At 39.9% G+C, this 24,890-nt stretch overlaps 1 protein-coding gene across 1 annotated transcript in view; it reads right to left on the minus strand.

The window, feature by feature from the left end:
* Nucleotides 1–24,890, minus strand: part of Rdga (retinal degeneration A) — an 80,766-nt gene that overhangs the window by 16,957 nt on the left and 38,919 nt on the right. Inside the window, exons 3-10 of the mRNA XM_078196117.1 lie at nt 9,059–9,726; nt 6,922–7,316; nt 5,710–6,092; nt 4,221–4,533; nt 3,129–3,306; nt 1,893–2,315; nt 846–1,118; nt 125–288 (exon numbers count right to left, since the gene is read on the minus strand). Of these exons, the coding sequence (XP_078052243.1) occupies nt 125–288; nt 846–1,118; nt 1,893–2,315; nt 3,129–3,306; nt 4,221–4,533; nt 5,710–6,092; nt 6,922–7,316; nt 9,059–9,726 (2,797 nt within the window). The remainder of the gene's footprint in view (nt 1–124; nt 289–845; nt 1,119–1,892; nt 2,316–3,128; nt 3,307–4,220; nt 4,534–5,709; nt 6,093–6,921; nt 7,317–9,058; nt 9,727–24,890) is intronic.

Raw genomic sequence — 24,890 nt, forward strand, 5'->3', positions numbered from 1 at the left:
GTTTTCTTTAAAATTGCTACCTTTCAAAGGGTTGCTGTGTTCACAGCGGCGAGCGAATGGCATTTTTTCTTTAATATCGTCGGCGCTGGTGGAATAAAAAGGAAAGAGTAGAAAAACCACTCACTGAATAAATACGCTGCGAGGTCACGGTCCTCTGCTTGCAGAGCAAGATCACGGGGCGTGTTGCCTTGTCGATCCTTGACGGTTAAAGTAGCGCCGCCCGCCACCAACATGCAGCAAATGGAACGGCGTTTATATTGAGCCGCTTTGTGCAAAGCGGTCTGACCTCTGGAATTAGAAAATACAAAAAAAGGAGTCTCTTTTTATTCGATTCCTGTTTACGTACCGGAAATAGGCTTGCCCTACGACCCACATTCAAGCTTTCTTGCGGTGAAACTCGCAAACAGAGGCTGGCGACAAACTTGTCCACGTTTAACAGAACTAATGGGCTTAGTAATCTCAACTTCGGAAGGAAACAGAATTTTTGCATTGGAAAGTAAAAGCAGAATTTCTGTTGACTGGAAATGAAGGAATCGGCGACTTTAACAATACTTGTTAATAAAAGCCAAGAGAAAATATTGAAAGGTAAACTGTTGTTTTTCGCAAACATTCTCTTTGGACTTTCGAAGATTTTTTTATAATTACCAGTGGGGTTTTGAATAGAATCATGTAATTCTCGATTTCAATTTATAGAATATTATGACTTTAAAGTGTCTTTAGACTGAGAAGATTTATGGTAAGATTTGGCTAGAGAACAGACGTATCATTTACATAGACGAGTCTTGTTGTTTATAGGGACAAGATTTATTGTTCATCGAGAAGCCTTCAGATTCTGTTGGACTTACTTGTCATTGTCAACCATGTTGAGGATGCTCGCTGGAGCGCAAGCGATAAGATATCTGATGATATCCTTGTGGCCATGCCTCGAAGCTAAATGAAGAGCAGTCTGTCCAGAGGCGTCAATGGATAGGAGAGAGTACCCTTTCTCGTGGTGTTCCTTCAAGGCGGCAAAATCACCGATCTTTGCGGCTTTCAATATAGTGTCGCTGGTCTTCTCAAGCAATCCTGTGCTGAAGCTGTGGACCTCGGAACCTAGACCGAAAAGCCTATCACGTGGACTGGAACACAAAAATTGTCATTTACAAGATCCATTCCATGCATTAACCACGACACTCCCTTTGCTTGCCTCCATCTTGCCAAAAATGTTAGCTTGAACTCTCGAATTTGATATAACATACCCTCATGTTTAATTTCAGACACTCTCACATCTACTTTAACGTCCGTTAAAGTTTAAAGACTATGCAGAATAAATATTCAACACATTCTGCATAATTACTACTTTACAGTCTAAACTTTATGTCTGATATATTCACTGTTTACTATTCTCTGCCTCACTGCGAATTTGCTTAACAATTTAACCAAACTTTGTACATACTTATGCAAAATTCGCGAACACCTAAGTATCTGGAAGCTTGGAGAACTCGGCAGCCAATCAGCGTAAATTATTGGGGCAAATACAAATACACCAGTGTAAAAAAATACGAATCAGACATTGCTCTATCCTCTGAAAGTTTTAACTTATTCAAATTTAATATACGTTAATTGTCTGCTGAGCACTGCACTTATGGTTGGAGGTCTAAGTTTTCTTAATGCTAAACCTACCGAGATCTAAAAGCGTGCTGCTTTAAAAGTAAGACTGAATTTATTTAGATCTTTTGCGATTTCCATCATAAAGTAAGCATGAATAATGGTATTGGTTCAATCGTTTCTTAAGAGTCTTGATAATTTCAACAATTTGAAAATAAACAATGCGAGATGGGCGATTTCGACCAGTAGAAAACGTGCTTTTGCCAGCTATTGTAGATCGAGATTGTAAATCCGGAAAAAAGTACCTAATGAAAGTGAGCGGTGCTTGGTGTTGCGACTGTGCAGCAGCAGTCGCCGAGATCGATTTCGAGGAACTGCTTTGCTTCATGGGGTCCCCGGTTACTTTCGCTTCTCTTCTCGCGTTCTTCGGCTCGCTAGGGGCGGTTGCACTCATCGATCCTTCAGATTCTTTAGAGGAGCGTTGGGCACCGGGCTGCGGCTTCGTTTGATCCGGCATCTTAGGTGGTTGTTCGTTCTCCGCCGCCGAAGACTGCTGTTGCTGCGGCTGCGGTTGTTTCGGCTCTTCCTGTGGCTGAGGTTGCTTTGGCTGCTCCTGCGGCTTTGGCTGTTCTTGCGGCTGAGGTTGTTTCGGCTCTTCCTCGGCCACCATTGCATTATCATTTTTCGGCTCTTCTGTCATGGCTGCGATTCTCTTTGGTCGTTCTTCGCTATATTACACGTTCTTTCTATTAATCTAATGATACGATTCCATTACCATTACATTATCATGGAGACACAGACGAATGTGTGAAGTGGAGGAACTGAGGCACTGTGCTAGGCAGTTATATCGTTAGTTGTATTCTCTAAGCTTGCGCTGGGTAAATTAGTATTGTAACCACGAATTGTTATTGAAAAATTTATACGTCATTGTGGCACAGCATACATACTGCTATCATTTTCAAGACTAGTTTATCCAGCATTGGTTACAATATTACTTTCAAACAACATTGCATCGTGAAGCTCAACGGGCAAGTAGTTGTACCGACACTTAATGGACCAGTGTCATGCTTTCGTGATCTGACAATGCCTAATCATTTGCAATACATTTTAGACAGGTTTTTAAAGAGAAAATAATGAGCACATATAAAAAGAAAAGAATACAACAAAAAATTGAGCCAAGGCTCGCAATTTAATTTATTTTACTTGAACAGAGCAATGGAATAGAACCAAAATATATACTATTTCATAAACAATACGATATTGAATAATCATTAAAATGAGTAAACTTGGAAGTAGTTGTAGCTAATCGAGAACATGAGAATTGTTCTCCGAAATTTCTTTCAGGGATTTGTGTAATCAGACCACTCTGAATGACTCAGGTCACAAGTATCGGCGCATTGTTACGGGGACGAGCACGAAATTTACACTTAAATACTGGATCAGCATATACTGAGGACGATCACGATGAGACTACATGTGAATGACAAAAAAAAAAAGAGAAACTACACGAACGAGGTTTTCAGGTGCAACGGATCGAGTACCTGGGCGAAGTTTCGGGTTCTTGGCTCGCGGAGACCTTGCCCTGGTCGGGTTGTTCGCCGGTTGATTGATTGGTTGCATTCTCCTCGAGGACATACACCGCTTCCACAGCGACGTCGGTGACGTAATGCAGCTGCTCTTGAGCTCGATCGACCCTGAAGAATCGCTCCGCGGTGCAAGCTGCGAACAGATTTACGGTAGCATTTTTATAACGGCTTGCCACCCCCCGACCTTGGGCTGATAATACCGCGGGCAATCCGATTTTCCGCATTCTGTATTCCGGATTTTATGTATTCATAACGCCTGCAGCAAATGCGATGATAAATCGTTCTGTGTCAGCCGCATTTCCAGTGTTTTTGTTTCGCTAAATAATCGACAGCCCCGCGCGCCAACCAACTGTTTTAGTATCTGTGACAATGGTTTACGATGAGACAATATGTCCTTCGCGTTCATAAAGATTTATTTGTATCTGCATTATTTTTCGGGAATATATAAAGTAATTGTTGATCCCTTGATGTTTTAATAAAAATTGAGTTTGCCGTAGACAAGAATGCATAGTAAAAAGTGGAGAAAAATGGATTTTTCTCGAGCTAAACAGTCAGAGGGTTAAAAAGATCGTCTTTTTGATTAGCGAAAGCATTGATTCATTGTTATTAGTATGTGTAAACTTTTTGATACAATTATACCTTTAATAAATTAAAGACAATTCTACGAATAATTTCTTACGATCCTAGAGAATCCTATTTCCAATTTTACGTTTCGCAGAAAGATTTCTTTGGAACTGTTTCTATAGCCATTAAGGGGCATCTCTTTTTCAATAACTCCAAGAACTGACTTCGGAAAAAGTTCTTAAAATCCTCTAGAATTTGTACTGGAAGAAAACCCCCCAAACGGTACTAAACGATTTTTCCTTGTAACAAGACCGCGTCCGAAGTAGGTGCTTCATACGATCCAAGGCATTCTCGACGCCATTTCGCGGCACCGATGTTCCGCGGGAACGTTCACTTAGCTTTTTAAAGTCGGCTCGCGCGCGTCATGAATTCATAAAGTCCGTGGTAACGCGACAGTTCGAGATAAAAGTGTACCGTACTCACAGTCGAGGAAGCAACAAGTGTCCATGTTATGATCCTTCGCCAGGATCTTCCTCAAGGACTCGAGATCCGTGGTGGCGTCTAGATCCAGCGGATCCACGATCCACGTCGCCGCAGACTTTTTTAGCATGTCCTTGTCGTGATGGTACCGTTCGTAGTCCGACATCTTGATCTTCATCACCGGCAACTTTAATCTTTCGAGCTGGGCGTCCTGCTGCGGCCTGCCGGTGTTTCGCCGTTTCGCCAACATCGTCGCTTTGTTCAACAGTTTCATGCTGATGATGGATGGCAGCAGCCGGCAGGCTTCACCGTCGACCTGCAACGATGACCGTTGTCTTTCATTTTTACTGAATTCGTCGCGACAAACGGTACTACCTAATATATTTCACCTTCTTCCCATTTCGATAACAGGTAGACGATAATTAGGGAAAAATCTGGTCTTAGTATCAATTCCTTAATTTTTAAGTACAAGTTTCAATAGAGCCTCGATTATCCACGATCAATTCACAAGCAACAACATTTGTTATGAAAATTAATCAGAATTTAATTTACTACTGTGACTAAGCAGTTTCTCTATCATCTGAATGTTCATATTCTCCCAACCAGTCGCCATAATCGAGGTTCTACTGTGAAAATCAATGTGGATTAAAATTAGTATTGGACATAAGTAACTAGTCTATTATCAAGCGATAGTTGTTCTCTTGATTGATGCTTATAGACGAAGTTCTTCTGTAAAAGCATATTTCTAGATTTATAACGCTGTGAACAAATATAGTATTGTAATTTGGAGTGTCTACAAGAATAGGAATGAAGAAAAATAGAAAGTTGAGAAGAACTACTGTTATGTATACCTTTAACAACGAAAATTGTAACATTAGATATCTATATCATTTTGCTTGTTATTTACACGTCTTTCCACATTAACACTTTACCGACCGGTAGTCTATAAAACGGCTTTTTACCCCGAATTATAACCTGTGAATCGGTTGCCATGTTAACCTATAATTTAATATCTATTATTAAGGTAAATGTGTTAGATTGTACTACCGTAAGCTTCGATACTATTATATAATTTTTTAAATATCAAATATCTTTCGCGATTAATAAAATTAATAAAACCAAAATAGAAACGAAGTAACATTGAGCTAAATTACGTCCAAATTCCCGGTCGCTAAAGTATTAATAATCAAGTATTATTCTATGCCACTTTGCTTAGATGAGTTCCCAGCATGCTTCTATGCAGATTACAACTGCATCACCATTATCGTCGAAGTATACGAATTTGAAATTTGTGTTTAGAAAGTTACAATTTTTATTCGGAATATCAAATTTAGAAGAAACATAAAAGGATAGGGATCTTGAAGGAGAATAAGAATCTCGAAAAATATAAAAAAACTCGAAGAAGAATAGGAATCCTGAAGACAAGTAGGAACGTCGAAGAATAATAGGCATCTCGAAGAAGAATAAGAATCCCAAAGGAGGAGGTACCGACCTGCATTGGAATGGTTTTGGTAGTGACGAGCTTGGCCTGGCTGCACTGTGCTATGCAGGTGCCGTGTCCTCCTGCCTGAAGTAGCGGCAATTGATAAGTCGTCAAGCCGACCACCTCGATCAGGCCATCTTCGGTAGAAGGCTCCTTAGTTCCACTGGTAGCACCCCAGGGATGCGTCCCGCCGCCATAAGAGGCAATGTTCAGGAACACAATGGCATGCACACGGTGCTCCTTCAATTTCGGTGTCAGGTCCTGGCCATCGCAGTCTAGAGTCACGTATTCCGAGAGGTCCTTCCATTTCCGTAACACGAGATCCTTGCCGCCCATTTGACCGTAATACATCTTGTTCCGTATCCGCGAGTTGAACTTCTCCGGGTGCGCCTCTGTAATTAGTCCAATTCCCCTTTCTAACTTCAGAACGCTTCACCCTTTACACATATCTCTCTGTTGAAATTGAAATGTACATATTTGTTTTCATGCCGACACGTTTCGTCATAAATTGTTCTATCCATTTATTTGTCTGATCCGAAAACAATTAGTCGCATGATTCTTTATTCGAATAAGTTATTCGTATCAGTGATTGTAAAATTAATCAAATAATAATACGGAAAATGGTTGACCTTTTTTAAACGTAATTTTATAAAAAATACATTTATACGAATTCATACAGAATTAGTTCAACTCCAACTACTATTAGAACTATTAAATCGGCGATGCCTTCCTTTACACTTGTATTAACGATTACAAAATCTTCTATGGATTTATTTAGAAAAACTTTTATTCGATAATCAAACTTTATTCGTCGAATCAAACTCGATTCGCCAGTCTTCATCTTTTAACCGTTGTTCGAATAATTGTTGCCCAATCGTGAGCGCATTGCTTGCAAGTTAAAACGAAACTGTTACAGTGCAACCTCGAGGCAACAATAGCTAGATAAGTCGACCAAAATCGCACGAGAACGCATCAATTTCGCGGCGATAAGTCCCGGGGAAACAATTTCCCGGTGATAAATAATTCGACAGAAAAGTTCTACGGAGCTTGACCTCATCGCAGTAAAACCGAGTTTCCCTTCGACCGCAGTCACGGCTTGTCTTTGCATTATTTACAGATTAATTTAAAGGAGTTCGCGGGACCGTGAGACATTGGCGACTGTCAAGGGAATAGGATATGCTGGGTTTGCGGCGTAGTGGTGGCCGAGACACCGACACCAACCTCGTGCCTCGTGAAATTCGAGGGCGATGTGAGCATCCACGCCGAGGGAGAAGTAATTATTGACGACGTTCAGAGGCAGATTCTCTTTGCCCTTGCCGTTGTCGTCGTCGCCCTGGGCATCCTGGTTCCGCTCGACCACCAGCTGCCATCTGTCCAGCAGTATCGCCTCGCTCTCGCCGATGTTCATCAGGATTTTACCGATCGGTTCGTCCGTGTAACCGCCGCCCCAACCGAGAGCTCTCGCCAGATCGTTTCCGGTACCGAGCGGAAGAGTGCCGACCGCCGGCGGTGGAGAACAACCGATTTGGTCCAGAACTGATAGCACCCAGCCGACGGTACCGTCGCCCCCGCATGCCAGCACTCGGAGATTAGGAACTTTCTTGAATAGTTCGAGCCTGGAACCCATTTTAGACAAATGCTATTTGTTTCCACAAGTATCCGGACGAACAGTACTTGATGATATTATTAACTGTATTTTAGAGACTTTATTGATTATTACTGTGAATTTTATATTGCTATTTAACGATTTAAACAGAATTTAAGAATATGCGATTTTTATGTTGTAATGTAGCAGCAGAAAGATCTTTTCTTGATCATTCTAACGAATTAATAAAATCATCCTTTCCGAATGCATAAAATCCTTTATCTAAGTATTTCCGAGTCCTTAGGGAAAATAAAGTTTTTCTAGAGAAAATAATGTTAAACGTATTGTGGAAATTACGGAAACCTGATGCTTATAATATTTGTATTTTGAAGTTCTCAGTTGGTTTTAAAGTGTGTAACAAGTTGAAATAATTAAAGGCTGATGTTTGCATAGTAATTGAAGCGTAACCAGTGCTACTAGCTACGCACCGATAGCATAGCTATCACAATATTTGGGTTCGAAATTTCTCATTGGTGCACCAAAGCCTACAGAAAATCGAAAGTGCTGTCTCCTCCTTCCACGATGAAAAGTTAAACGAGATTCATTTCGAAAATGACGATATTAATGAACGTTTAATCGACGTTTAAACATTCGCGAACGTTTGTCTACGTGGCCATAAATGCAGCCGACCGAAACGGCCGAACTTCCGAATGAACTTCTCGAGAAAGTTCCGATAATGCCCATAGCGACAACTGTTCACCTTTATTCACCTACTTCCTGGCTGCGAGCCAGCCTCCGGTGGAACTTTAATTAAACCTCTTGTTCATTTATCATATTTTCCAATATCCCGGCCCCACCATTCACCTAATCCATTCAGCCAATTCATTTTCAACTCAATTTCCATTCAATTAACCTAATTCTCCGCTGAAACTTCGAACCGCTAAATTTAAAAGTGCCGCTCGAAATTCCTTGATACATCATTCATTGTTTTATTAACTCCGTGGGAACGATTGTTCAACAAGCATTTAGATAATCAACTTTTCCCGCAGAGGGCGCGTTTCTCTCTTTGACGCGTGTGGAACTGTCTCGATTGAGTAATTCTGATTTCTTGAGACTACGGTTCCATTTTTGCACAAGGAAATAGACCAGATTAAGCTTTATTTGCCACGAAGATTGATGAATTATCAAGTAGCTAAAAGGTCAGACAAAAAGAATACTGCGTTCGATGCAGATGTTCTTTTCATTCTCCATGAAGATCCACGGTCTATTCATGGACATTTACGCGAATACTTCAAAAGTTCGATTCTCGTTATTGTTAGTTACGAAATTGTTTTAGTTACGAAAATATTGAGCATTATTAAAGACAGAGATTTTTATTTGGCACCTATTTCTTGCAATAGATGTAGTAATTTTTTTTTTTGCAGAAGAATCCACAGCCTAGCAGTTAATTAATTAGGGTGTGAAGCCGTTTATTATGGGGAGATTAATTTCCGCGCTTCTGGTTTTTTTTCGAACATAATTAACTTTTATATCTATCGAATAGGGCATATTTAATTTTTTGATACTTTCGTGTGGTCCATTTCTTAATAAAACAATTTAATATGTTTTGTACGGTAAATATATAGTTAATGACGCCCAAAAACAAACTAAAGGCATAGCAATTGAGCACTACATAGTAACCGGTCCAACCACCCTGCGGTTTTTAACGAAATTCCTCGTTCCTCTCTCTCTGTCTCTTAGCATACAGCATCCCTATCGCAGACGCAAACTCACCCCATCCTGGGCCCTCCCTGCGTCAGATCAAAGACTTGTCTGGGGTTGAGAAGCCACTGGAACTTCTGCAGCAGCTTGGCACCCTGATTGCCTCCGGACTTCGGGTTGATGAAGACCAACACCGGCTTGACAATAGGCGACGGGATCGGTTTGACCACCCAGAGCCTGCCCTGGTCCTTGTCCTTATCCTTGTCCTGCTCTTTGTCTTTGTCTTTCTCCTTAGACTTTCGTCGACTTTCACCCGACTTCTTCTTCCTCGGTGATTTTCTCAAGCTGCTCTTGAAGCTGCCTTTCCTCGGCAGTTTCACGATCCAGGACGGAGGCACGATGATCGACGCGTGGCCACCGAGCTCGCAATTCTCCCCAACTTTCTGCACGCTGAAGCAGGCCTCCTTGTTGTGGTACGCGATCTTGCACCAGCTGCAGCTCACCGCCACGATCTCCTTCGAGGAGAAACTCAGCTTCGACTGGAACGACTTGCCGCAGTTCGAGCACTTGCCTTTCTGGGACCGACGGTGGACCCAATGGTGCTGCGTGTTCGTTTGTTCTCGATACTGCCGGACACCCACGTCTCGGAAGCTAGATTTGCACGGGAAGTTCAAGTTCATCGCGCAGAGTGCGTGAGCTACCACACGGCAGGCTGCGCACTTCATCCGGGGCCCGTGTTTCTGCACAGAAAAATTGAAGGTTTGTTAGTTAGGCGGTGTGGCTTGTTTATCACAAAGTCGGATGATTTTTGAACGATGCGAAACAATGAGACAACAATCGCGGATTCTTTCAAGCTTCTTCAATCCAGCGACGTTCAAAATTGTCTAGGAGTAAATATAGTGGGCCGCATTAATATTCGGACACCATCGAATTTAAGAAATTTTTACTCCGTATCTTTACTGTTTGTTGAGTTAATGAATTTATAGGTTTTTAATAAGCCAGAATACTTACTTTAGATTCTACAAACATCAATTTTATTTACATAATTTGTATAGTTTTATTGTTAATTGATATTAAATGAACGAGTGCTTAATTTCGACGTCGTAAAAATATTTGGACATTCCATACGCTTTGTAGTTTAAGTGCCCTGTTAGGGTGAATACTTTACTTGATGGCAAAGTTAACAAAGTTTGTAAACATATGATGTAAGCACTATCTCATAGAATTATGCAAATTTTGCATAATTCAAATTTTGTTCGTGTTGGACATATTAGTTGTGAATATGCCACGTAAAGGGAGTAATATGTACGTCAATGTACGTCGGTTAATGTACGCCAACTTGTTATTTATCTTCACGAAAATAGAAAATCGTATAGAGAAATCGGGATGTTATTAAATTTGAGCAAGAGCATTGTTGCGGACATTGTACGAAGACGTAATCGTGAGGATAGAATTGAATCTATCCCTCAAACAGGTCGCCCAAAGTTACTTAACGATCGCGATAAACGTAATATTATTAGGAAAATAAAAGTAGACCCTAGTTTAAGTGCCACAAAATTGACAGCAGAGTTTTTTGAGGAGATTGGTAAAAAGATTCATCCCGAAACAGTTCGTCGGATGTTTCATAAAAATGGATATCATGGCAGAGTTGCCCGAAAAAAGCCATATATTAACGCTATTAATCGAAAGAAGCGACTACTCTTCGCTAAAGAATACACTTCTAAAGAAGAAACATGGTGGAAAGATGTAATTTTTGCAGACGAAAGCAAATATAATATTTACGGCTCTAATAGGCACAAACTTATATGGCGTAAAGCTAATGAAGAACTTCTTACTAAGAATCTTAAACCAATGTTGAAACACGGTGGAAGAAGTGTGATGGTTTGGGATTGTGTCTCAGCTGCTAGAGTGGGTGAATTAGTTTTTATTGATGGAATATTAGACAAAAATAAATATTTAAATATTTTGAAACAAAGTTGACTAAAAAGTGCTATTAATATGAACATTGGTAACAATTTTAAATTTTACCAAAATATTGACCCCAAACATAAATCACGTATAGTTCAAGAATATTTATCATATAATTGTCCAAAAGAATTAAAAACTCCTCCACAATTACCAGATCTAAATCCGATTGAAAAATGGGATTACTTAGATCGTCGAATCAGATTGTCGCCAATAAAGTCCGAAGAAGAATTGAAATTGCGATTAACCGAAGAATGGTCACGTATTCCATTAGAATATTTAAATAAAATTATTTCTAGTATGCCTAAACGATTAAATCATTAATTAGGCAAAATGGTAATCCAACAAAGTATTAGCATCGATTATATTTTTTGTTAAAGTATATGTGTATTCTTAATGAACAGATTATAATTTATAAAGTGTCCGATTATTTTTGCGACGTCAAAATTAAGCACTAGTTCATTTAATATCAATTAATAATAAAACTATACAAATTATGTGAATAAAACTTATGTTTGTAGAATTTAAAGTAAGTGTTCTGACTTATTAAAAACCTATAAATTCATTAACTCAACAAACAGTAAAGATACGGAGTAAAAATTTCTTAAATTCGATGGTGTCCGAATATTAATGCGGCCCATTGTAACTAGACTGCGGATTTTGATGGAAAATAAAGATTTCTAGCATCAATTTGCGAGAAATAGAAACCGATCAGCAAGTTCTTTCTCAATAAATTAAAAAGGAATCCACTGGTATTTCTAAATTTTCGAAATCTCCTATCATAATTTGCAACTACTCACTTTTTATCATAAACACGTAAAATCTGTGTATCATGTCATGAGTTACAGTTTGAAACAGTAACATTCATGAAATGAATTTAATGCCCTCTACCCAAAATGCAAAATCGTGTTAAAGATTCTGGGCACGTAACGGCGAGCTCAGTTTTACTAAGCTGCAAGTAGTGCGCAGATATTTTCATATTTTATATACTTTCATAGTAAACCTGTGAAATCCTCGTTCCATTAATCACACAATTAATCATTTGACCTAAATACAGCAGTAACATCACCACTTTTTAAATATTGCACGGCGTAGTTGCGTTTGTTGGTTCATTTCTATGCCACTTTCGACGTCGAAGTGTAAATTCATTAAAACTATCGTTCTCCATCTCGCGTTTCCATATTACACCAGTTAGGCCACCTTCTTACAGTTTCCCCGTGATTGAAATTACCCGAAAAGGTATCAAACGCATCGTTCCACCGTAGTAACAACGTTAAAACCAGGAAATTGCATACTAACCGGTGAAACTACGTCGAATTCGACTACGAATTCCCAGCAACACCGGTCTAAAATGCGCGTCCCGTTTCCCCATGGATTAATGTACCTTTTACTCAGGATTAGTGTTTCCAATTACGCGTCCATTAATCCATTAAACGGAATGCATAATGCCTGATTCGTACCTAATGGCGATACAAAGTGTACTTTTTCCTCTGTTCTCGCGTAGTTCGCCCGCGGCGCTAACGCTGCTCTGTATGCTGCCCGGCTCAGAACTGTCCCGGGTTCGCTAAATAAACAATTCCGCCGAGCAACGGACTCTGTGAATGATACAAGTGTTTCCCCGCGATCGGTTAACTTTAGACCCGGCGTTTGTATCGCGTGCGCACTTCGCCGGCGTTTCTCGCTCTAAATTCATCGCGACGATTCATAATTCAAGGGGGCCGCGCGGCGGTTGGCTGCGATAAAATTGGATGCTGGAACACGGTGAAATTGAATAATCGTGTAGCCGAGGAAGTTACGCGGTCGGAAATTCGGTATTCGGAATGCTCTCTGTGCATGTCCTGCTACAGAGACGCGAGGAATTGTAAAGCACTCTTCACTCACCCGACGCGTTTTATTGCGAAATTTATCGCTCGCCGTTCTACGGTCTGCGAAAGCTTTCCGAGGGAGGAGAAATTGATCCTTGAAAATCTGAGGAACTCGCGATCTCTCGGAGCTCGAGATCTCATTCTCGTGGCCAGATATAGTTCTTTCACGTTCAAATAGAATCTTACTTCTTATTATTAATCTTCGACCGTCGGACAAAATGTATTGGATTGTGATTTGTCCCCCTTTTTCGAAAGAAACCGTTCAGATTGGAGAAGATCTGGCCAACTCAGATCAAGAACATTTTAGTAAGCCTCGTTCGTGTCATTCATTCTCTGCTTCGTAATGTTAAATGCAGCACCGCGAGTAATTATAAACCCTAAGTAACTGTTATATTTTTACCAACACTTCAACAAAAACCAAACAGAAATCATATTTCCGTATTTCTAATGCAGAAAATTTGTACATTTTTACTGTTAGTTGAACGAAAACCAAATGCGAACGTGTAAGAATGTTAAAGGTATTGTGAGTCTATAATTATGCACACCACTGGGTCTCTGGACAGTTTGTACGATTGCGTTTAAGCGATTCGAAATTGTCCTTGAAACAGCAGAGACCAACCCATTTCGCACAAATTGAAAACACTTTTGCAAGAACAATTTTAATCACTCGAACGAGCGAAGTTTGTGGAGTAGAAATTGCGACGAGCGTTCTCCGCGCGATTCGTCGAGACGACGAAACAGATTAAAGTGTACACGCGATTACGAAGAATCGTATGATCTTCTCCACGCTTTCGCATCGCATATTTTACTCTGCAACGATTAAAACGTCTCGCGACGAACCGTCCAGCGACGACGGATGGAAAATACACGGAGGAATTATAAACTGACGAGCGTCGTTAAAAACTCATTAAAAAAAAAAAAAGGAAAACATCGGAACATCTCTCAGGGAAAATGGGTGGAAACGAATCTGCATATTATACATAGAGACCGGGACAGATCCTATTAACTGCTTGCCAACGAAAAATTCGCGACCTGCTTGGAATCGGATTAAACGCTTCTCGAAAAGAGGGGAAAACATCGTCTCGTTTCGCGGCCTAGAGAACGCGATCTATGCAGACCGAATTAGAGTCGAGTGTTCCACCAATATTTGCGGGCGAAATCCAATTTAATGCTAGATTTGTTAATATATTGGCCGCAATAATTCTTCGTTTACTCGTAGCTTCGTGCGCGACAGTGTGATTTATTTTTGTTACCGAGTGTCCAATTTTGATCAAATTGTACAGCAGCATTCGAGAACTGCAGCTATTGCATTAGGACACACTAAAACATTGTTCTGAGACATTGCTTTGATGTTTAATTACTTCACGAATTTTTCTTCTTGTTGCAATTCTTGTCATAATTCAGAAATCTTTTTATTTTGTTATAAATATCGACAGTCTAGTCATCACGCAGCGATTTATGAACAAAAGCGTGTGTATGCAAACATCATCTCCAAATTACTGTATCGACTTACTGGAAGAGTATCCACGGGAATAATAGCAGAAACGATGGAGTCTCGTGACCGTCTGTAAAAAAATAATGCGCCGCGAAACGGAAGGGGATGGACACGCGATGTACCAGTAATTGATTCGATTTGTGTACAATCCGACGTATCAGCGATCGACTTTCGCGCTCGCCGTGGAAACGTGAGAAAGCCTGGATAGCAAACCATTCGCTGACGGTCGAGAGTTATTTATTGAATTTGGGACGCACTGTCGTGGGTGGCCGGCCCCTTTACAAAACCCGCGGGGTTAGGTGGAAGTTGTTTTTACACGGCACACGGGGCACTGTCCCGTGAAAATACGGAAAAAGGGGGGCTCGATAACAGGTACATATCTGTCGCACGCGATTCGAACGCGCGTCGCGCGCAACAATGAAAACAGAACACAGGGTGAAACACACACACACACACACATACGCACACTTGAATGTACGTACACGCGCGCGTCCGTGCGTAGAAGTGAGAGAGGACAAAGAAGAGAAAATAGAAGCGCTTGCAATGACTCCAAACTCGATGACACATGTGTAAACCGCATCATGTTTCGTTGATACGGTTTACAAACGAATTTTAAAGAATGAGCGATTCTCCAAAGTGTTTGTACAGGGCGACACATTTAAATCGATCTATTCAAATATTTCCGAAACTGTCGGTGATATTGAAAAATGTTCCGAACGACGTTTGAATATTTTTAGGGGCCGTGTAATCTGATGCTAATAAAATTGTTTGAGGTGAATACAGTGGGTCAAAAAAGTACTGGCACAACCAGTTTTCTTTGAATATCTTTAAACTATACAGTTGTCTATTAACATTAACTATGTTTATTAGTGTCTTTTGACGCACATAAATAGTACGTTTACTGAGAAGTCTCAGTTATTTGTTATAAGGATGTAAGTGTTACTCAACTGTTGGAGCGTACAATTAAACTTACTTAATATTTCCTGTGCATATCTTTAGCCTTAATTACGGCCTGTAATCGATTAGGTATCGATTCGATAAGTTTTTGCAGAATTTTCGATGAAATGTTAGACCACTCTACTAAAAGCGTCGCTTTGAGATCATTTTTATTTTTAATTTCCCTTTTTCGTATTTTTAAATCTAAAATATGCCAAAAATGTTCTATGGGGTTAATATCCGGCGATTGAGGCGGTGTAGGGAGTTGTTTTGGTACATTGTACAATAACCATTCCCTTGTTTTCCTTGCCGTGTGCTTCGGGTCGTTGTCTTGTTGGAATCGAAGCGATTCGTTTATGCCCATTTTTGTTGCACTCGTTAACAAATTATTTCGCAACATGTCGATATAGACGCTTGCATTCGTTGTATCGTCAATAAAAGCCAAATTTCCTACTCCAATGATATGACATACAGCCCCATACCATGACATGACTACCGCTGTATTTTACTCTAGGAATAATATTCTTTTGATTTAATTCGGTGTTCGATTTCCTCCATACAAATCTTTTTCCATCGCAGCTGAAAAGATTGAACTTGCTCTCATCTGAAAAAATAGCCGTCTTCCAAAATTCCATTGTCTTACTTGGATATATTTTTGCAAACCCGAACCGTTTCTCCCTATTCTTCTCATTAATGAACGGTTTCTTTCTCGCTGCTCTACCATAAATTTCCGCAGAATGTAAAACATTTCGAACTATTTGGGCATTCACTTCTTTTCCCGAATATGTTGCGATGTCAACAGCTAAACTTTTGGCACTTATAAAAGGATTTTTATTGGTTCTTCGGTGATAGCTCTTCGTTCTCTAGTGGTAAGTATTTTCGGATGACCTAATCGCGATTTGTCCTCGACGCTATCAGTTTCCTTAAATTCTTTTACTACATTTCTCACTGTCGAGAAACTTAAATTTAATGAATTGCCGATTTTTCGGTAACTTTTACCACTTTTGTGTAATGAAATAATTTCATTTCGCACGCTCATTGATAACTCGCTCTTCTTCCTAGACATGATTCTTGTTCGAAGTGCAAACACGTGCTGATTGTGTTAAATGAGGTAAGAGATTCGTAACAGCAAATTCTGTTTATGCTTACGTTCCTGAATCCGAAATTGTCGTGTATGAAAGCGAGTAACACTTACTCTTCTAGCAAAATCGTATGTGTGCCGCCAATACTTTTTTGACTCTGGATTTTTCGTTTTCTCGACTTTATTTCCTTATAACAAATAACTGAGACATCTCACTAAACATACTATTTATGTGCGTCAAAAGACACTGATAACCATAGTTAATGTTAATAGATTACTTTATAGTTTAAAGATATTCAAAGAAAACTGGTTGTGCCAATACTTTTTTGACCCACTGTATGTCGACGATATACAACTTAATTTTTTAAAATGGTATATATTTTTATTTATAAATTTATTTTTATTATATATATTTTTTATTATACTAGTCGATACAGTTCAGCGTGCTCTTGATAAAAACACTGGGGCACTTATTACGAAAAATCATTGATATAGAAGATGTCAGCGGTAGGACATAGTGCGATAAACGCCGATCAGTCGGTTGAAATGTACTCGGTAACGACGAAACAGTTCGCAATAAGTCGCAGGTCGCTCTAAAATCGTGACGATTTCAGCGGGAAACGCGGTCGAGTAGAGAGACCGAGGTATCTAGAGGGTCAAGGCTGGTCGACAGACTCTCGTCGTGGCCTCTTCCACGTCGTCGTTTCTGTTCCACTCGAAGAAAGCTTTTTCCCGTCCGATATTACTTGGCCGGCACGGTTTATATTGGCCTGCACGAGTCGGCCGAAACGTGCCTTGATCGCTTCTCCGAAGCGTACGATTCGCCCGAGAAGGAAATAGCTGGCCGGGGAAAAACGTTTCTTTCATTAGTCTCGGCGATTCTGAGGCGCCTCCGCCCACGCTCTTTGAGGACGCCGCCCTCGATTCGCGATACACACTCGAAATGTTTATTCCGCGGTCTCGCGATCGATGAATCTAAGGGCAATTTGCACGAGTTATAGACGACTCCGTTGCACCGCGACTAAATTATTTATTAGACAAAATCAGGAATAGTTTAACGCGTTTTTACCGACCGGGGGCTTGATCAATGGAGGCTTAGCGATTAAATCTTCTCTCGGCTTTTCTTGTAAGGAAACAGATAATCATATATATTATTAGTATATTATAGATATATTATTAGTGATCGGAAATATTGGAAGTTCTAATATACGAGTTATATTTTTTCTTAAATGAAATCTGTTTTAATAAGATGGTTTTCTGATTGACACGATTTCAACTGTTCTACTCGTGTGAAATGATAAACAAGGTAGCGTTTTTAAAAGTACTGGTACAGGTTTCAAATAAAATTGCGAAGAAAATAAAGACACGTATTAATACGTAGAAACCGGCAAAAATGATGTAACAGTGTTGAATTTCGAAGGAATAATTCAAGGAAAAGAAAATTACATTTGAAGCTTTGCGATTCGATGATATTCCTATCAGACAGAGACCAACGTCGAGTTTCTGCGGTACACTGAAAACAGCATGATCCACCTGGATTTCTCCTTGATACATCTTTCATAGTAAAAGGATAAAATCTGCAGGCTACTTACCGGGGAAGTTTATGCAAATGTCGAGTTTTGTAGGGGAACTTTAAAAAAAACCCGGAGTTAAAGAGAAGTTTAGTACCTCTGCCATCCTTTCAGTAAGGTCCAAGGAGCAGGATGGTCCCCGGGGAGACACGAAGTATCTCTGAGGTCGTCAATCTTACCGTTCGAGGTCTGTCTGAACCTTTTAGACGATCCTTTAAGAAGCGACGAGGTCTAGTTCGCGTGCCGTCAGGAGATGGAGTGAAAGAAGATTATCATTTTCGGAGATCGTGTTGGAACGCGATGAAAATTGCTTTCGTAGAGCGTATTTGTTAAAGCGATGAATAGTGATCGAGCATTATCTAAAATAGCTTAAGAAGATGAGGGGAGCGAATCAGGAAGGAATCAATTACTGCGTCGAAATGGCCATTCAGTTCGAAAGACCATCGCTGCGATGATCAAAAACGTTGAGGGTGAACGAAGATGGTCTAAGATGTTCGCCACTGGAACTCGAAATGCTTGTTCCTCGGAAAATTATGGGGGAATGGAGAATTTTCACTTAGATGATGGTGATATTTGTGTTATGTCAAATGACATTGTCTTAATGAAACGTTTCAAGCTATTGAGTACGTAGTTTCATTTCTTACGAATAAAAATTTCGCAATGTCGATGTGAATTTTTGTTAAAGATTCGCTATAAATCTGTGAATATGAATAATTAGCGATTCTTCAATCCTGTGAGAAAATACTGGCTGCAAAAATTCCTCTTTGAACGATATTCGCGATTGTCGAAATAACGTTTCCAGATGTATGGATATACTATGTCAATACTTTAAGCATTTTATATTAATCTTGAAGCTTAAGGCACACTAAATCAATTTCTTTGTCAATAAATTCCATAGCTTTGACACAATGATGAATAGTATCTTGTGAAAGAGACAAAACACCACTCTCCATTTCGTGAATATTTTTCTAAAATGTTCGACGTGTGTCCGAATTCTAAGTTAGTACAATTGGTATAAAGTATTACAGAAAAATGATTTTGAAGCCGATAGATCGAGCAAACAAGTAGACTGGTGATTTTATCCATTTATAACAATTATGAATGCACGAATGGGAAAATTGTGAAGACATTAGAAGTATCTGAGTTTTAATGTTATATTATTTTCAACTTAATTCTATTATTAAGAGAAAAGACAGTTTCTTCTAACTCCTACATTAAATAATTGTTGTATTATATTCACACACAATCCTAGGAATTGTAATCCCACAAGTGGCCGCTAATTACTATTAATCCTTGCGAGTCGTTGACGAGATTAATTTTGACCCAGAGTAATTAAATCGTTCACGTAATAACTTAATTTTTGAAAACTAGCTGAATGGCTTAATTGTCGAAAAGTACGGACACGAAAATGATCCGTCGTTCGAGGGCAGATGTGTCAGTAAATAAATAATAAAAGAAAAGAAACATTCTCATTGAACATTTACTGCGGAACGACGATAAACAAGCGGAATTCCCACGCTACCCCAAAATGCACTGTAAAGCATCGTCCCTTGAGGAAGCACGGTCCGCAAACATCCGAGGCGGTCCGAACACGAACTGTGAACCCTTCGCCAGTTTCGGTCCAACTTTAATCAGAGCCTGGTCGAAAAAGGGACCGCACCGCGGACGAAGGGAGTTTGTCCCTTTGTTCCGCAAATAGCTCGGAACAAGAGCCTCGCCGCATTCCGGGGATTAAAAAGCCGGTGGCCCCAGCGCGTCGCGAAACGCTCCATTTCGCGCGGAGGAAATCGCGGCTGCACGTTCGGCGAAGACAGAGGGGGATGGAAGTGTTCCGTCGCGTCAATTCAACCTGCTAATCACTAAATCAATACTTTTAATTGCGTGCAGGCGCGTGGCTCGTGGATAGAGGCAACCTTTCAAATTTAATCGCGTGTCGCGTCGCGTTGTGTCGCGTCGCCCTGCTTCCGTGAACGCGTTCAAAGCGAAGGCGCGGGTAAATGAGAATCACTTTGCAAATTTGCTTGTCCCGAGACGAAAGTGCGTGACACTGCGTCCGCTCCATCAATCATTTTAATAGCGTTCTTGATAGAGCACATTGTGATTCGACGTACTCCTTCGGAAGCAAGCCCCTCGGATGTCCAGAATAGCGAAACTGTTCTGAAAGGTTCTCCGCGTTTCAGTTTGCAAGCAAGAAACGCGGAAATCTGTCGGATCAAAAGCTGGCCAAATCGTTTTAGCATGGTTATTGTTAATAATTGTTGCGGCATATGGTAGAAACATGATACATCTTTGTAATATAACAAGCATCTAAAGACGTACTGAACGTTTTTACGAGATTAGTTCTAATGACCGTTTTGTCAGTTTTTCTTTAAGTACGAATCATTGTGAATATCAGCTAATTGTAGAAGCTCATTTCTAACAGTATTTTAAACTGCCTTATTTTATTGAATACTTTAAATAGATCTTTCTACCGCCATTGATTCTGTTAAACTTTAATCAAACCGTTCAAAGTGTACTAATCATGAGACTGTAGATTTGTGTGCGAAATAAAAATTATTTGCATTGATTAGAAGGTATAGGAAATACCGGACATATTTCTTTCTTTAACCGTTTTATCAAGTCAGAAATAATGCAATAATATTGTCTAATTCTTTAAATATTTTTAACACTAAAGCTACAGAGATTTCAAAACGGCTAACAGAAATTGCGTCGTAAGAACTACAAGATAGAATTTATTCAAATTTTTTACAATTTTTGTAACAGCGTTTGCCTGAGCAAAGATACATGTTGAATAATTTTTAACGAATGCAGTTTCACGACTTTATTCGACCGGTGGCGTTAGGCTTAGTGTTAATGGTTTACGTTAGATCTACTCATGCTTGCTAGAAATGCAAAAAATCCGCATAAAACACATGCTTGCTCAAAATCAAACGCAAAATGAACCTCCTCGAAGCAACTATTTCTGTAGCATATATTTCAAGAAATTTCCTCAAGGATAATAATTTTCTGAATCAACGGGCATCTTATATCAACTGCTGGTTGCAAACATTTCAATAACTTTTTCCTAGATAGTGACAAACTGCATCGACGAACCTATCGAAGGCAACGCGATCTTGCAGAAAAAGAGGATCGACAACCGCATGTCCCGTCCGCTCGATCAATCATCCTAATAACAGACATTCAGCACGCGGCTAGAGCTTTCCTCTATGATCCACCGACCGCCATGGTGTACGGCGTCTTTACCTCGGCGAGGATGGGCCACGAACGGGCGCAATGAGCGGGAAACTTAAATGGAACATTCAACGGATGAACGACTGCCGATTCATCAAAGTCTCGAGGCATCGCATCTCCGGAATCAATCTTCGTTACGGTGCACACGCTGCGCGCCGTTGCGTTGGGATTCCTCTAGCAACGAAATTGTAGTCGGCTCTCCTCTCCTTCCGTCGGCGCTGCCGGCCGTGAGATTTATTTATCGCGCCGAAATTGCTCCTCCCTGTCGATCCGACGACGCGACGAGATCGTTGCCAGGAGGATGGACTGACGTTCTTTAACGCTCCCGGATGCTGCAATTCCATGTTACATCAATCGCCCGAACAACCGCCGGCACTGGTTCTATTTTGTTCGACGCGGTCCTTTCTCGTGGTCTGTTCCCATGTCGCCGTGTTTAAGTTCAAATGGAGTTTGAATTCTTTTGCTATGTCAATCGTCGGCTCTTTGTCGCGTCGGGTCGCGACAAGCCGATTTATTGTACAATAAGAATTCAATCTAACAGCCGAACTAACTTTTGCTATTTTGACCTGATAGGCAGTTGATCTCAATTTTTCTGAACGTAGTATACAACGTTTTAATAAAATTTCTGTTCAGCATTATTTTTTAAGACATTCAAATTGTATGCGCTGATGAATGTTCTTCGATTAAGGAAAAGGAATGGAACATTAAAACAGAAGAGTCGTATGGCTCAACGCCACCAACAGAGTGGCGTTGAGCAAATGACATTTAAGCAAAAATTCAAAAAGAAATGAAAAATTGATTGTAGATGTATAGTAAGGAATTAGACTGAAAGAATAGTAATTATGATAACGTTATTTCACGCTTTATCTTAAAATTTCATATACTTAAAGTAATACATTTAATCGAATTGAAATTGAAGTATTAAATAGTATGATAGTGTAACTATTATACATATACTATATTATACTAGTACAAATAGTGTAACTATAATTTACAATTAACTCATTTCTTATAATTTTGAACTTAGGCCATTTGTCAATATAGCGGGACGGACAACGGTATCCACAAAATGTTCCCCTTTAAACTTCCAATTTAATTTGAATTTTTGCGAAATTTCATTACTCACATTATTCTCGAAAGCGATGAATCGATTACGAAGGAAATGACTTTCCAGCAAATGAATTGTGAAATTTTCGTTGCGAACCGCTAACGAAGCAACGCTTTTTAGTAGCGCTAGTACCTATACACATGTATTCGGATAGAGTAATAATACCCGGGTATCTCATGAGACAACCCAGTAGTCGAGTGTCTCATAAATAAGGTCTTAATACTGGCTACAAGAGCTCCTACTATTTTCTCACTAATTTATTATTTATTGCTTTTATGTATAATTTGCAATGTTTATTAATTAATATTTATTAAATGCATTTTTTGATGCATTTCTGATAAATATAGATTGGTAACACCTGAAGTAATAGCTAAATCGTTAAACAAAGAACGAAAATTCTACGTGATCTATATTTATTGCAACTTATGGAGAGTATAGCCGAGTGTATGTACTCATAAGTCGCGGTTCTATTTTGCACGGAATTTAACGTGGATCCGGTTTGTTTACCGAGTAACTTGTACTCGTTCATCGCCTGGCGAAGTTTCCACGGCCGTTTGTTCAAGACAAATGACATTTACGTTCGATTAGACTGAGCGCGAAAGTAATTGTTTGCAAATTGTCGGGAACCACGCGGGCGATGCAGCAACGGCAATGTCGTAGACACGGAGCTGCGGAAAATGAACTTCCCGGCTCTGCGGTGACAGTGTGTCTGGGAATTAATGAAACACCGTGACACTTGGAAATTTGTCACGCCGACGGAACGCCGAGTCTCGCGTGATACTTCCGTCAGGATTATGTACCGTCGCGCTTTCGTATTCCCCGCGTAGAATATTCTTAATGGGCTTCCCCGCCCTCGTTCGAACGTTCCCCTGTCGTCGTCGCGAGAAATGAATTTTCACGCTCAATTGACTTCGCGATCTCGTAATTATCATTCAGCTTTTATCAACCGAAGAAACTCGCGCGCTTTATGTTCTAAAGCAACGGATTCCGCGATGTACGGAGCGACGGAACACTAGAACCTAGAGCAACTCCACGTCTTCGTTACGGTGAACGTCGACTCGACGAACTTGAAAATTCGGCTTGACATTGATCTTGAAAAAATTAAGTTAACAATTTGAACAATTTTTGTTAACTCGTGTATTGTATTAGGTTGTGTAATAAGTTCGTCAACGCGAACGTACTGATTATATAATTTCAGCCTAATCTATACCATTTTAGAGCAGACATTTTTAGCTTTCATTTAAGCCATATTGTATATACATAGCGCCGCATAAATATATCATAAAATCCGTATGAATTTCCCAATGGGTTTGCGGAATTTTCACTGATCTTTTTGTTTTTGTCAATGTTTCAGGTTTCCTAATTTTCTAAAGTATTTATGCGATTTATATTTAATCTAATTTACTCTGTCTTCAAGTAGACACTTCCAGCTGTTATTTAAGCTAAATTACATAGAAATAGTTCCACGAGAACATATTTCAAAACTATCGGAACTGTAAAAAAATTAACGGAAGATATTATCGACGAAGCAGTGAGCTACATCGGCTCAGAAAATATACAGAAATAAACTATCCGAAAATATGCAAAAGAAACTGCAGATCGAGACAATTTTCGGTGACTAGAAGTTCGTTCTGTAGTAAACCAACATTACGTGTACCATAACATTTTTACGTATAATTTCATGTATAATGGATAGTCCTTACATATCTTCCCAGGGAAAAATTCTCCAAGATTTTTCGTTTCTGTATGCATTATTCCTCAAGAGTCTCGTTCCCTTATGTATTATTCTTCAAGATTTGGTACGTTCGTATGTATCGTCAACATTTCTCTCGTTTTATTAGACACTTCCTGGGAGAGACACTCGTCACGGCGTTCCATCTTCTTGCGAACTATTTCTCAAGACTTCTACGATTGGACGTGTTAGAATAGTTAGAGAAACTGGGAGTGGTATTGTTAAAATAATTCAGGGTTGACTCGCGTCCAACTTGTCATTCCTTCTGCTTGTTTCTCTAATATTTTCCCATTACATTTCAAAGCAAGAGTCGAGATTTTCGAAAATGTAGCTTACACCACCGTGACTTCAACACTCGATTAATAAAGATGCCTCGTATACATTATTATTTGAGACTTTTCGTGTCCTCATTTCATGGAAGTAATTATACAGAATATATTCAAGTTTTCTCTTTGTGCACAATTTTCTTGGCTGTTTTATGAGACAGCCACCAGATTTAAAATTGCAGTTGCATCAAAATCTCCATCACGTGTTATCCGGTGTATAAAATTTCTTAATTTCTGAAAAGTTTCCAGAATTGGGAATGCAATTCCCTATTAAAGAATCGCGAATATTAATGGGAGTAGGGGCCGCAAATAGTCCAGAATACCACGGCTCGATCGGGAGCGGGAATTTTTAGCGATCCAAGATAATTATACGCAGGATCGGTTCGGTTGATTGTCGTGGACAATATCCGTCCGTGGTCTGTGGATCAATGCGCGTTTATTTTTCGCAAGACTGCGCCAGAATTACGACCGACCGGTTCTTCTGCGATATTTTATGCAAACTCGAATATAAACGACGCTACTCGGGTCAAGAGTGCACGGCTTGCTTCTCTCCGCGGCGTGGATCGTTCGTGAGCTTTTAAAACGATTCCATCG

Source organism: Augochlora pura, chromosome 2 (assembly GCF_028453695.1).
Source record: "Augochlora pura isolate Apur16 chromosome 2, APUR_v2.2.1, whole genome shotgun sequence".
Lineage (NCBI taxonomy): Eukaryota > Metazoa > Arthropoda > Insecta > Hymenoptera > Halictidae > Augochlora > Augochlora pura.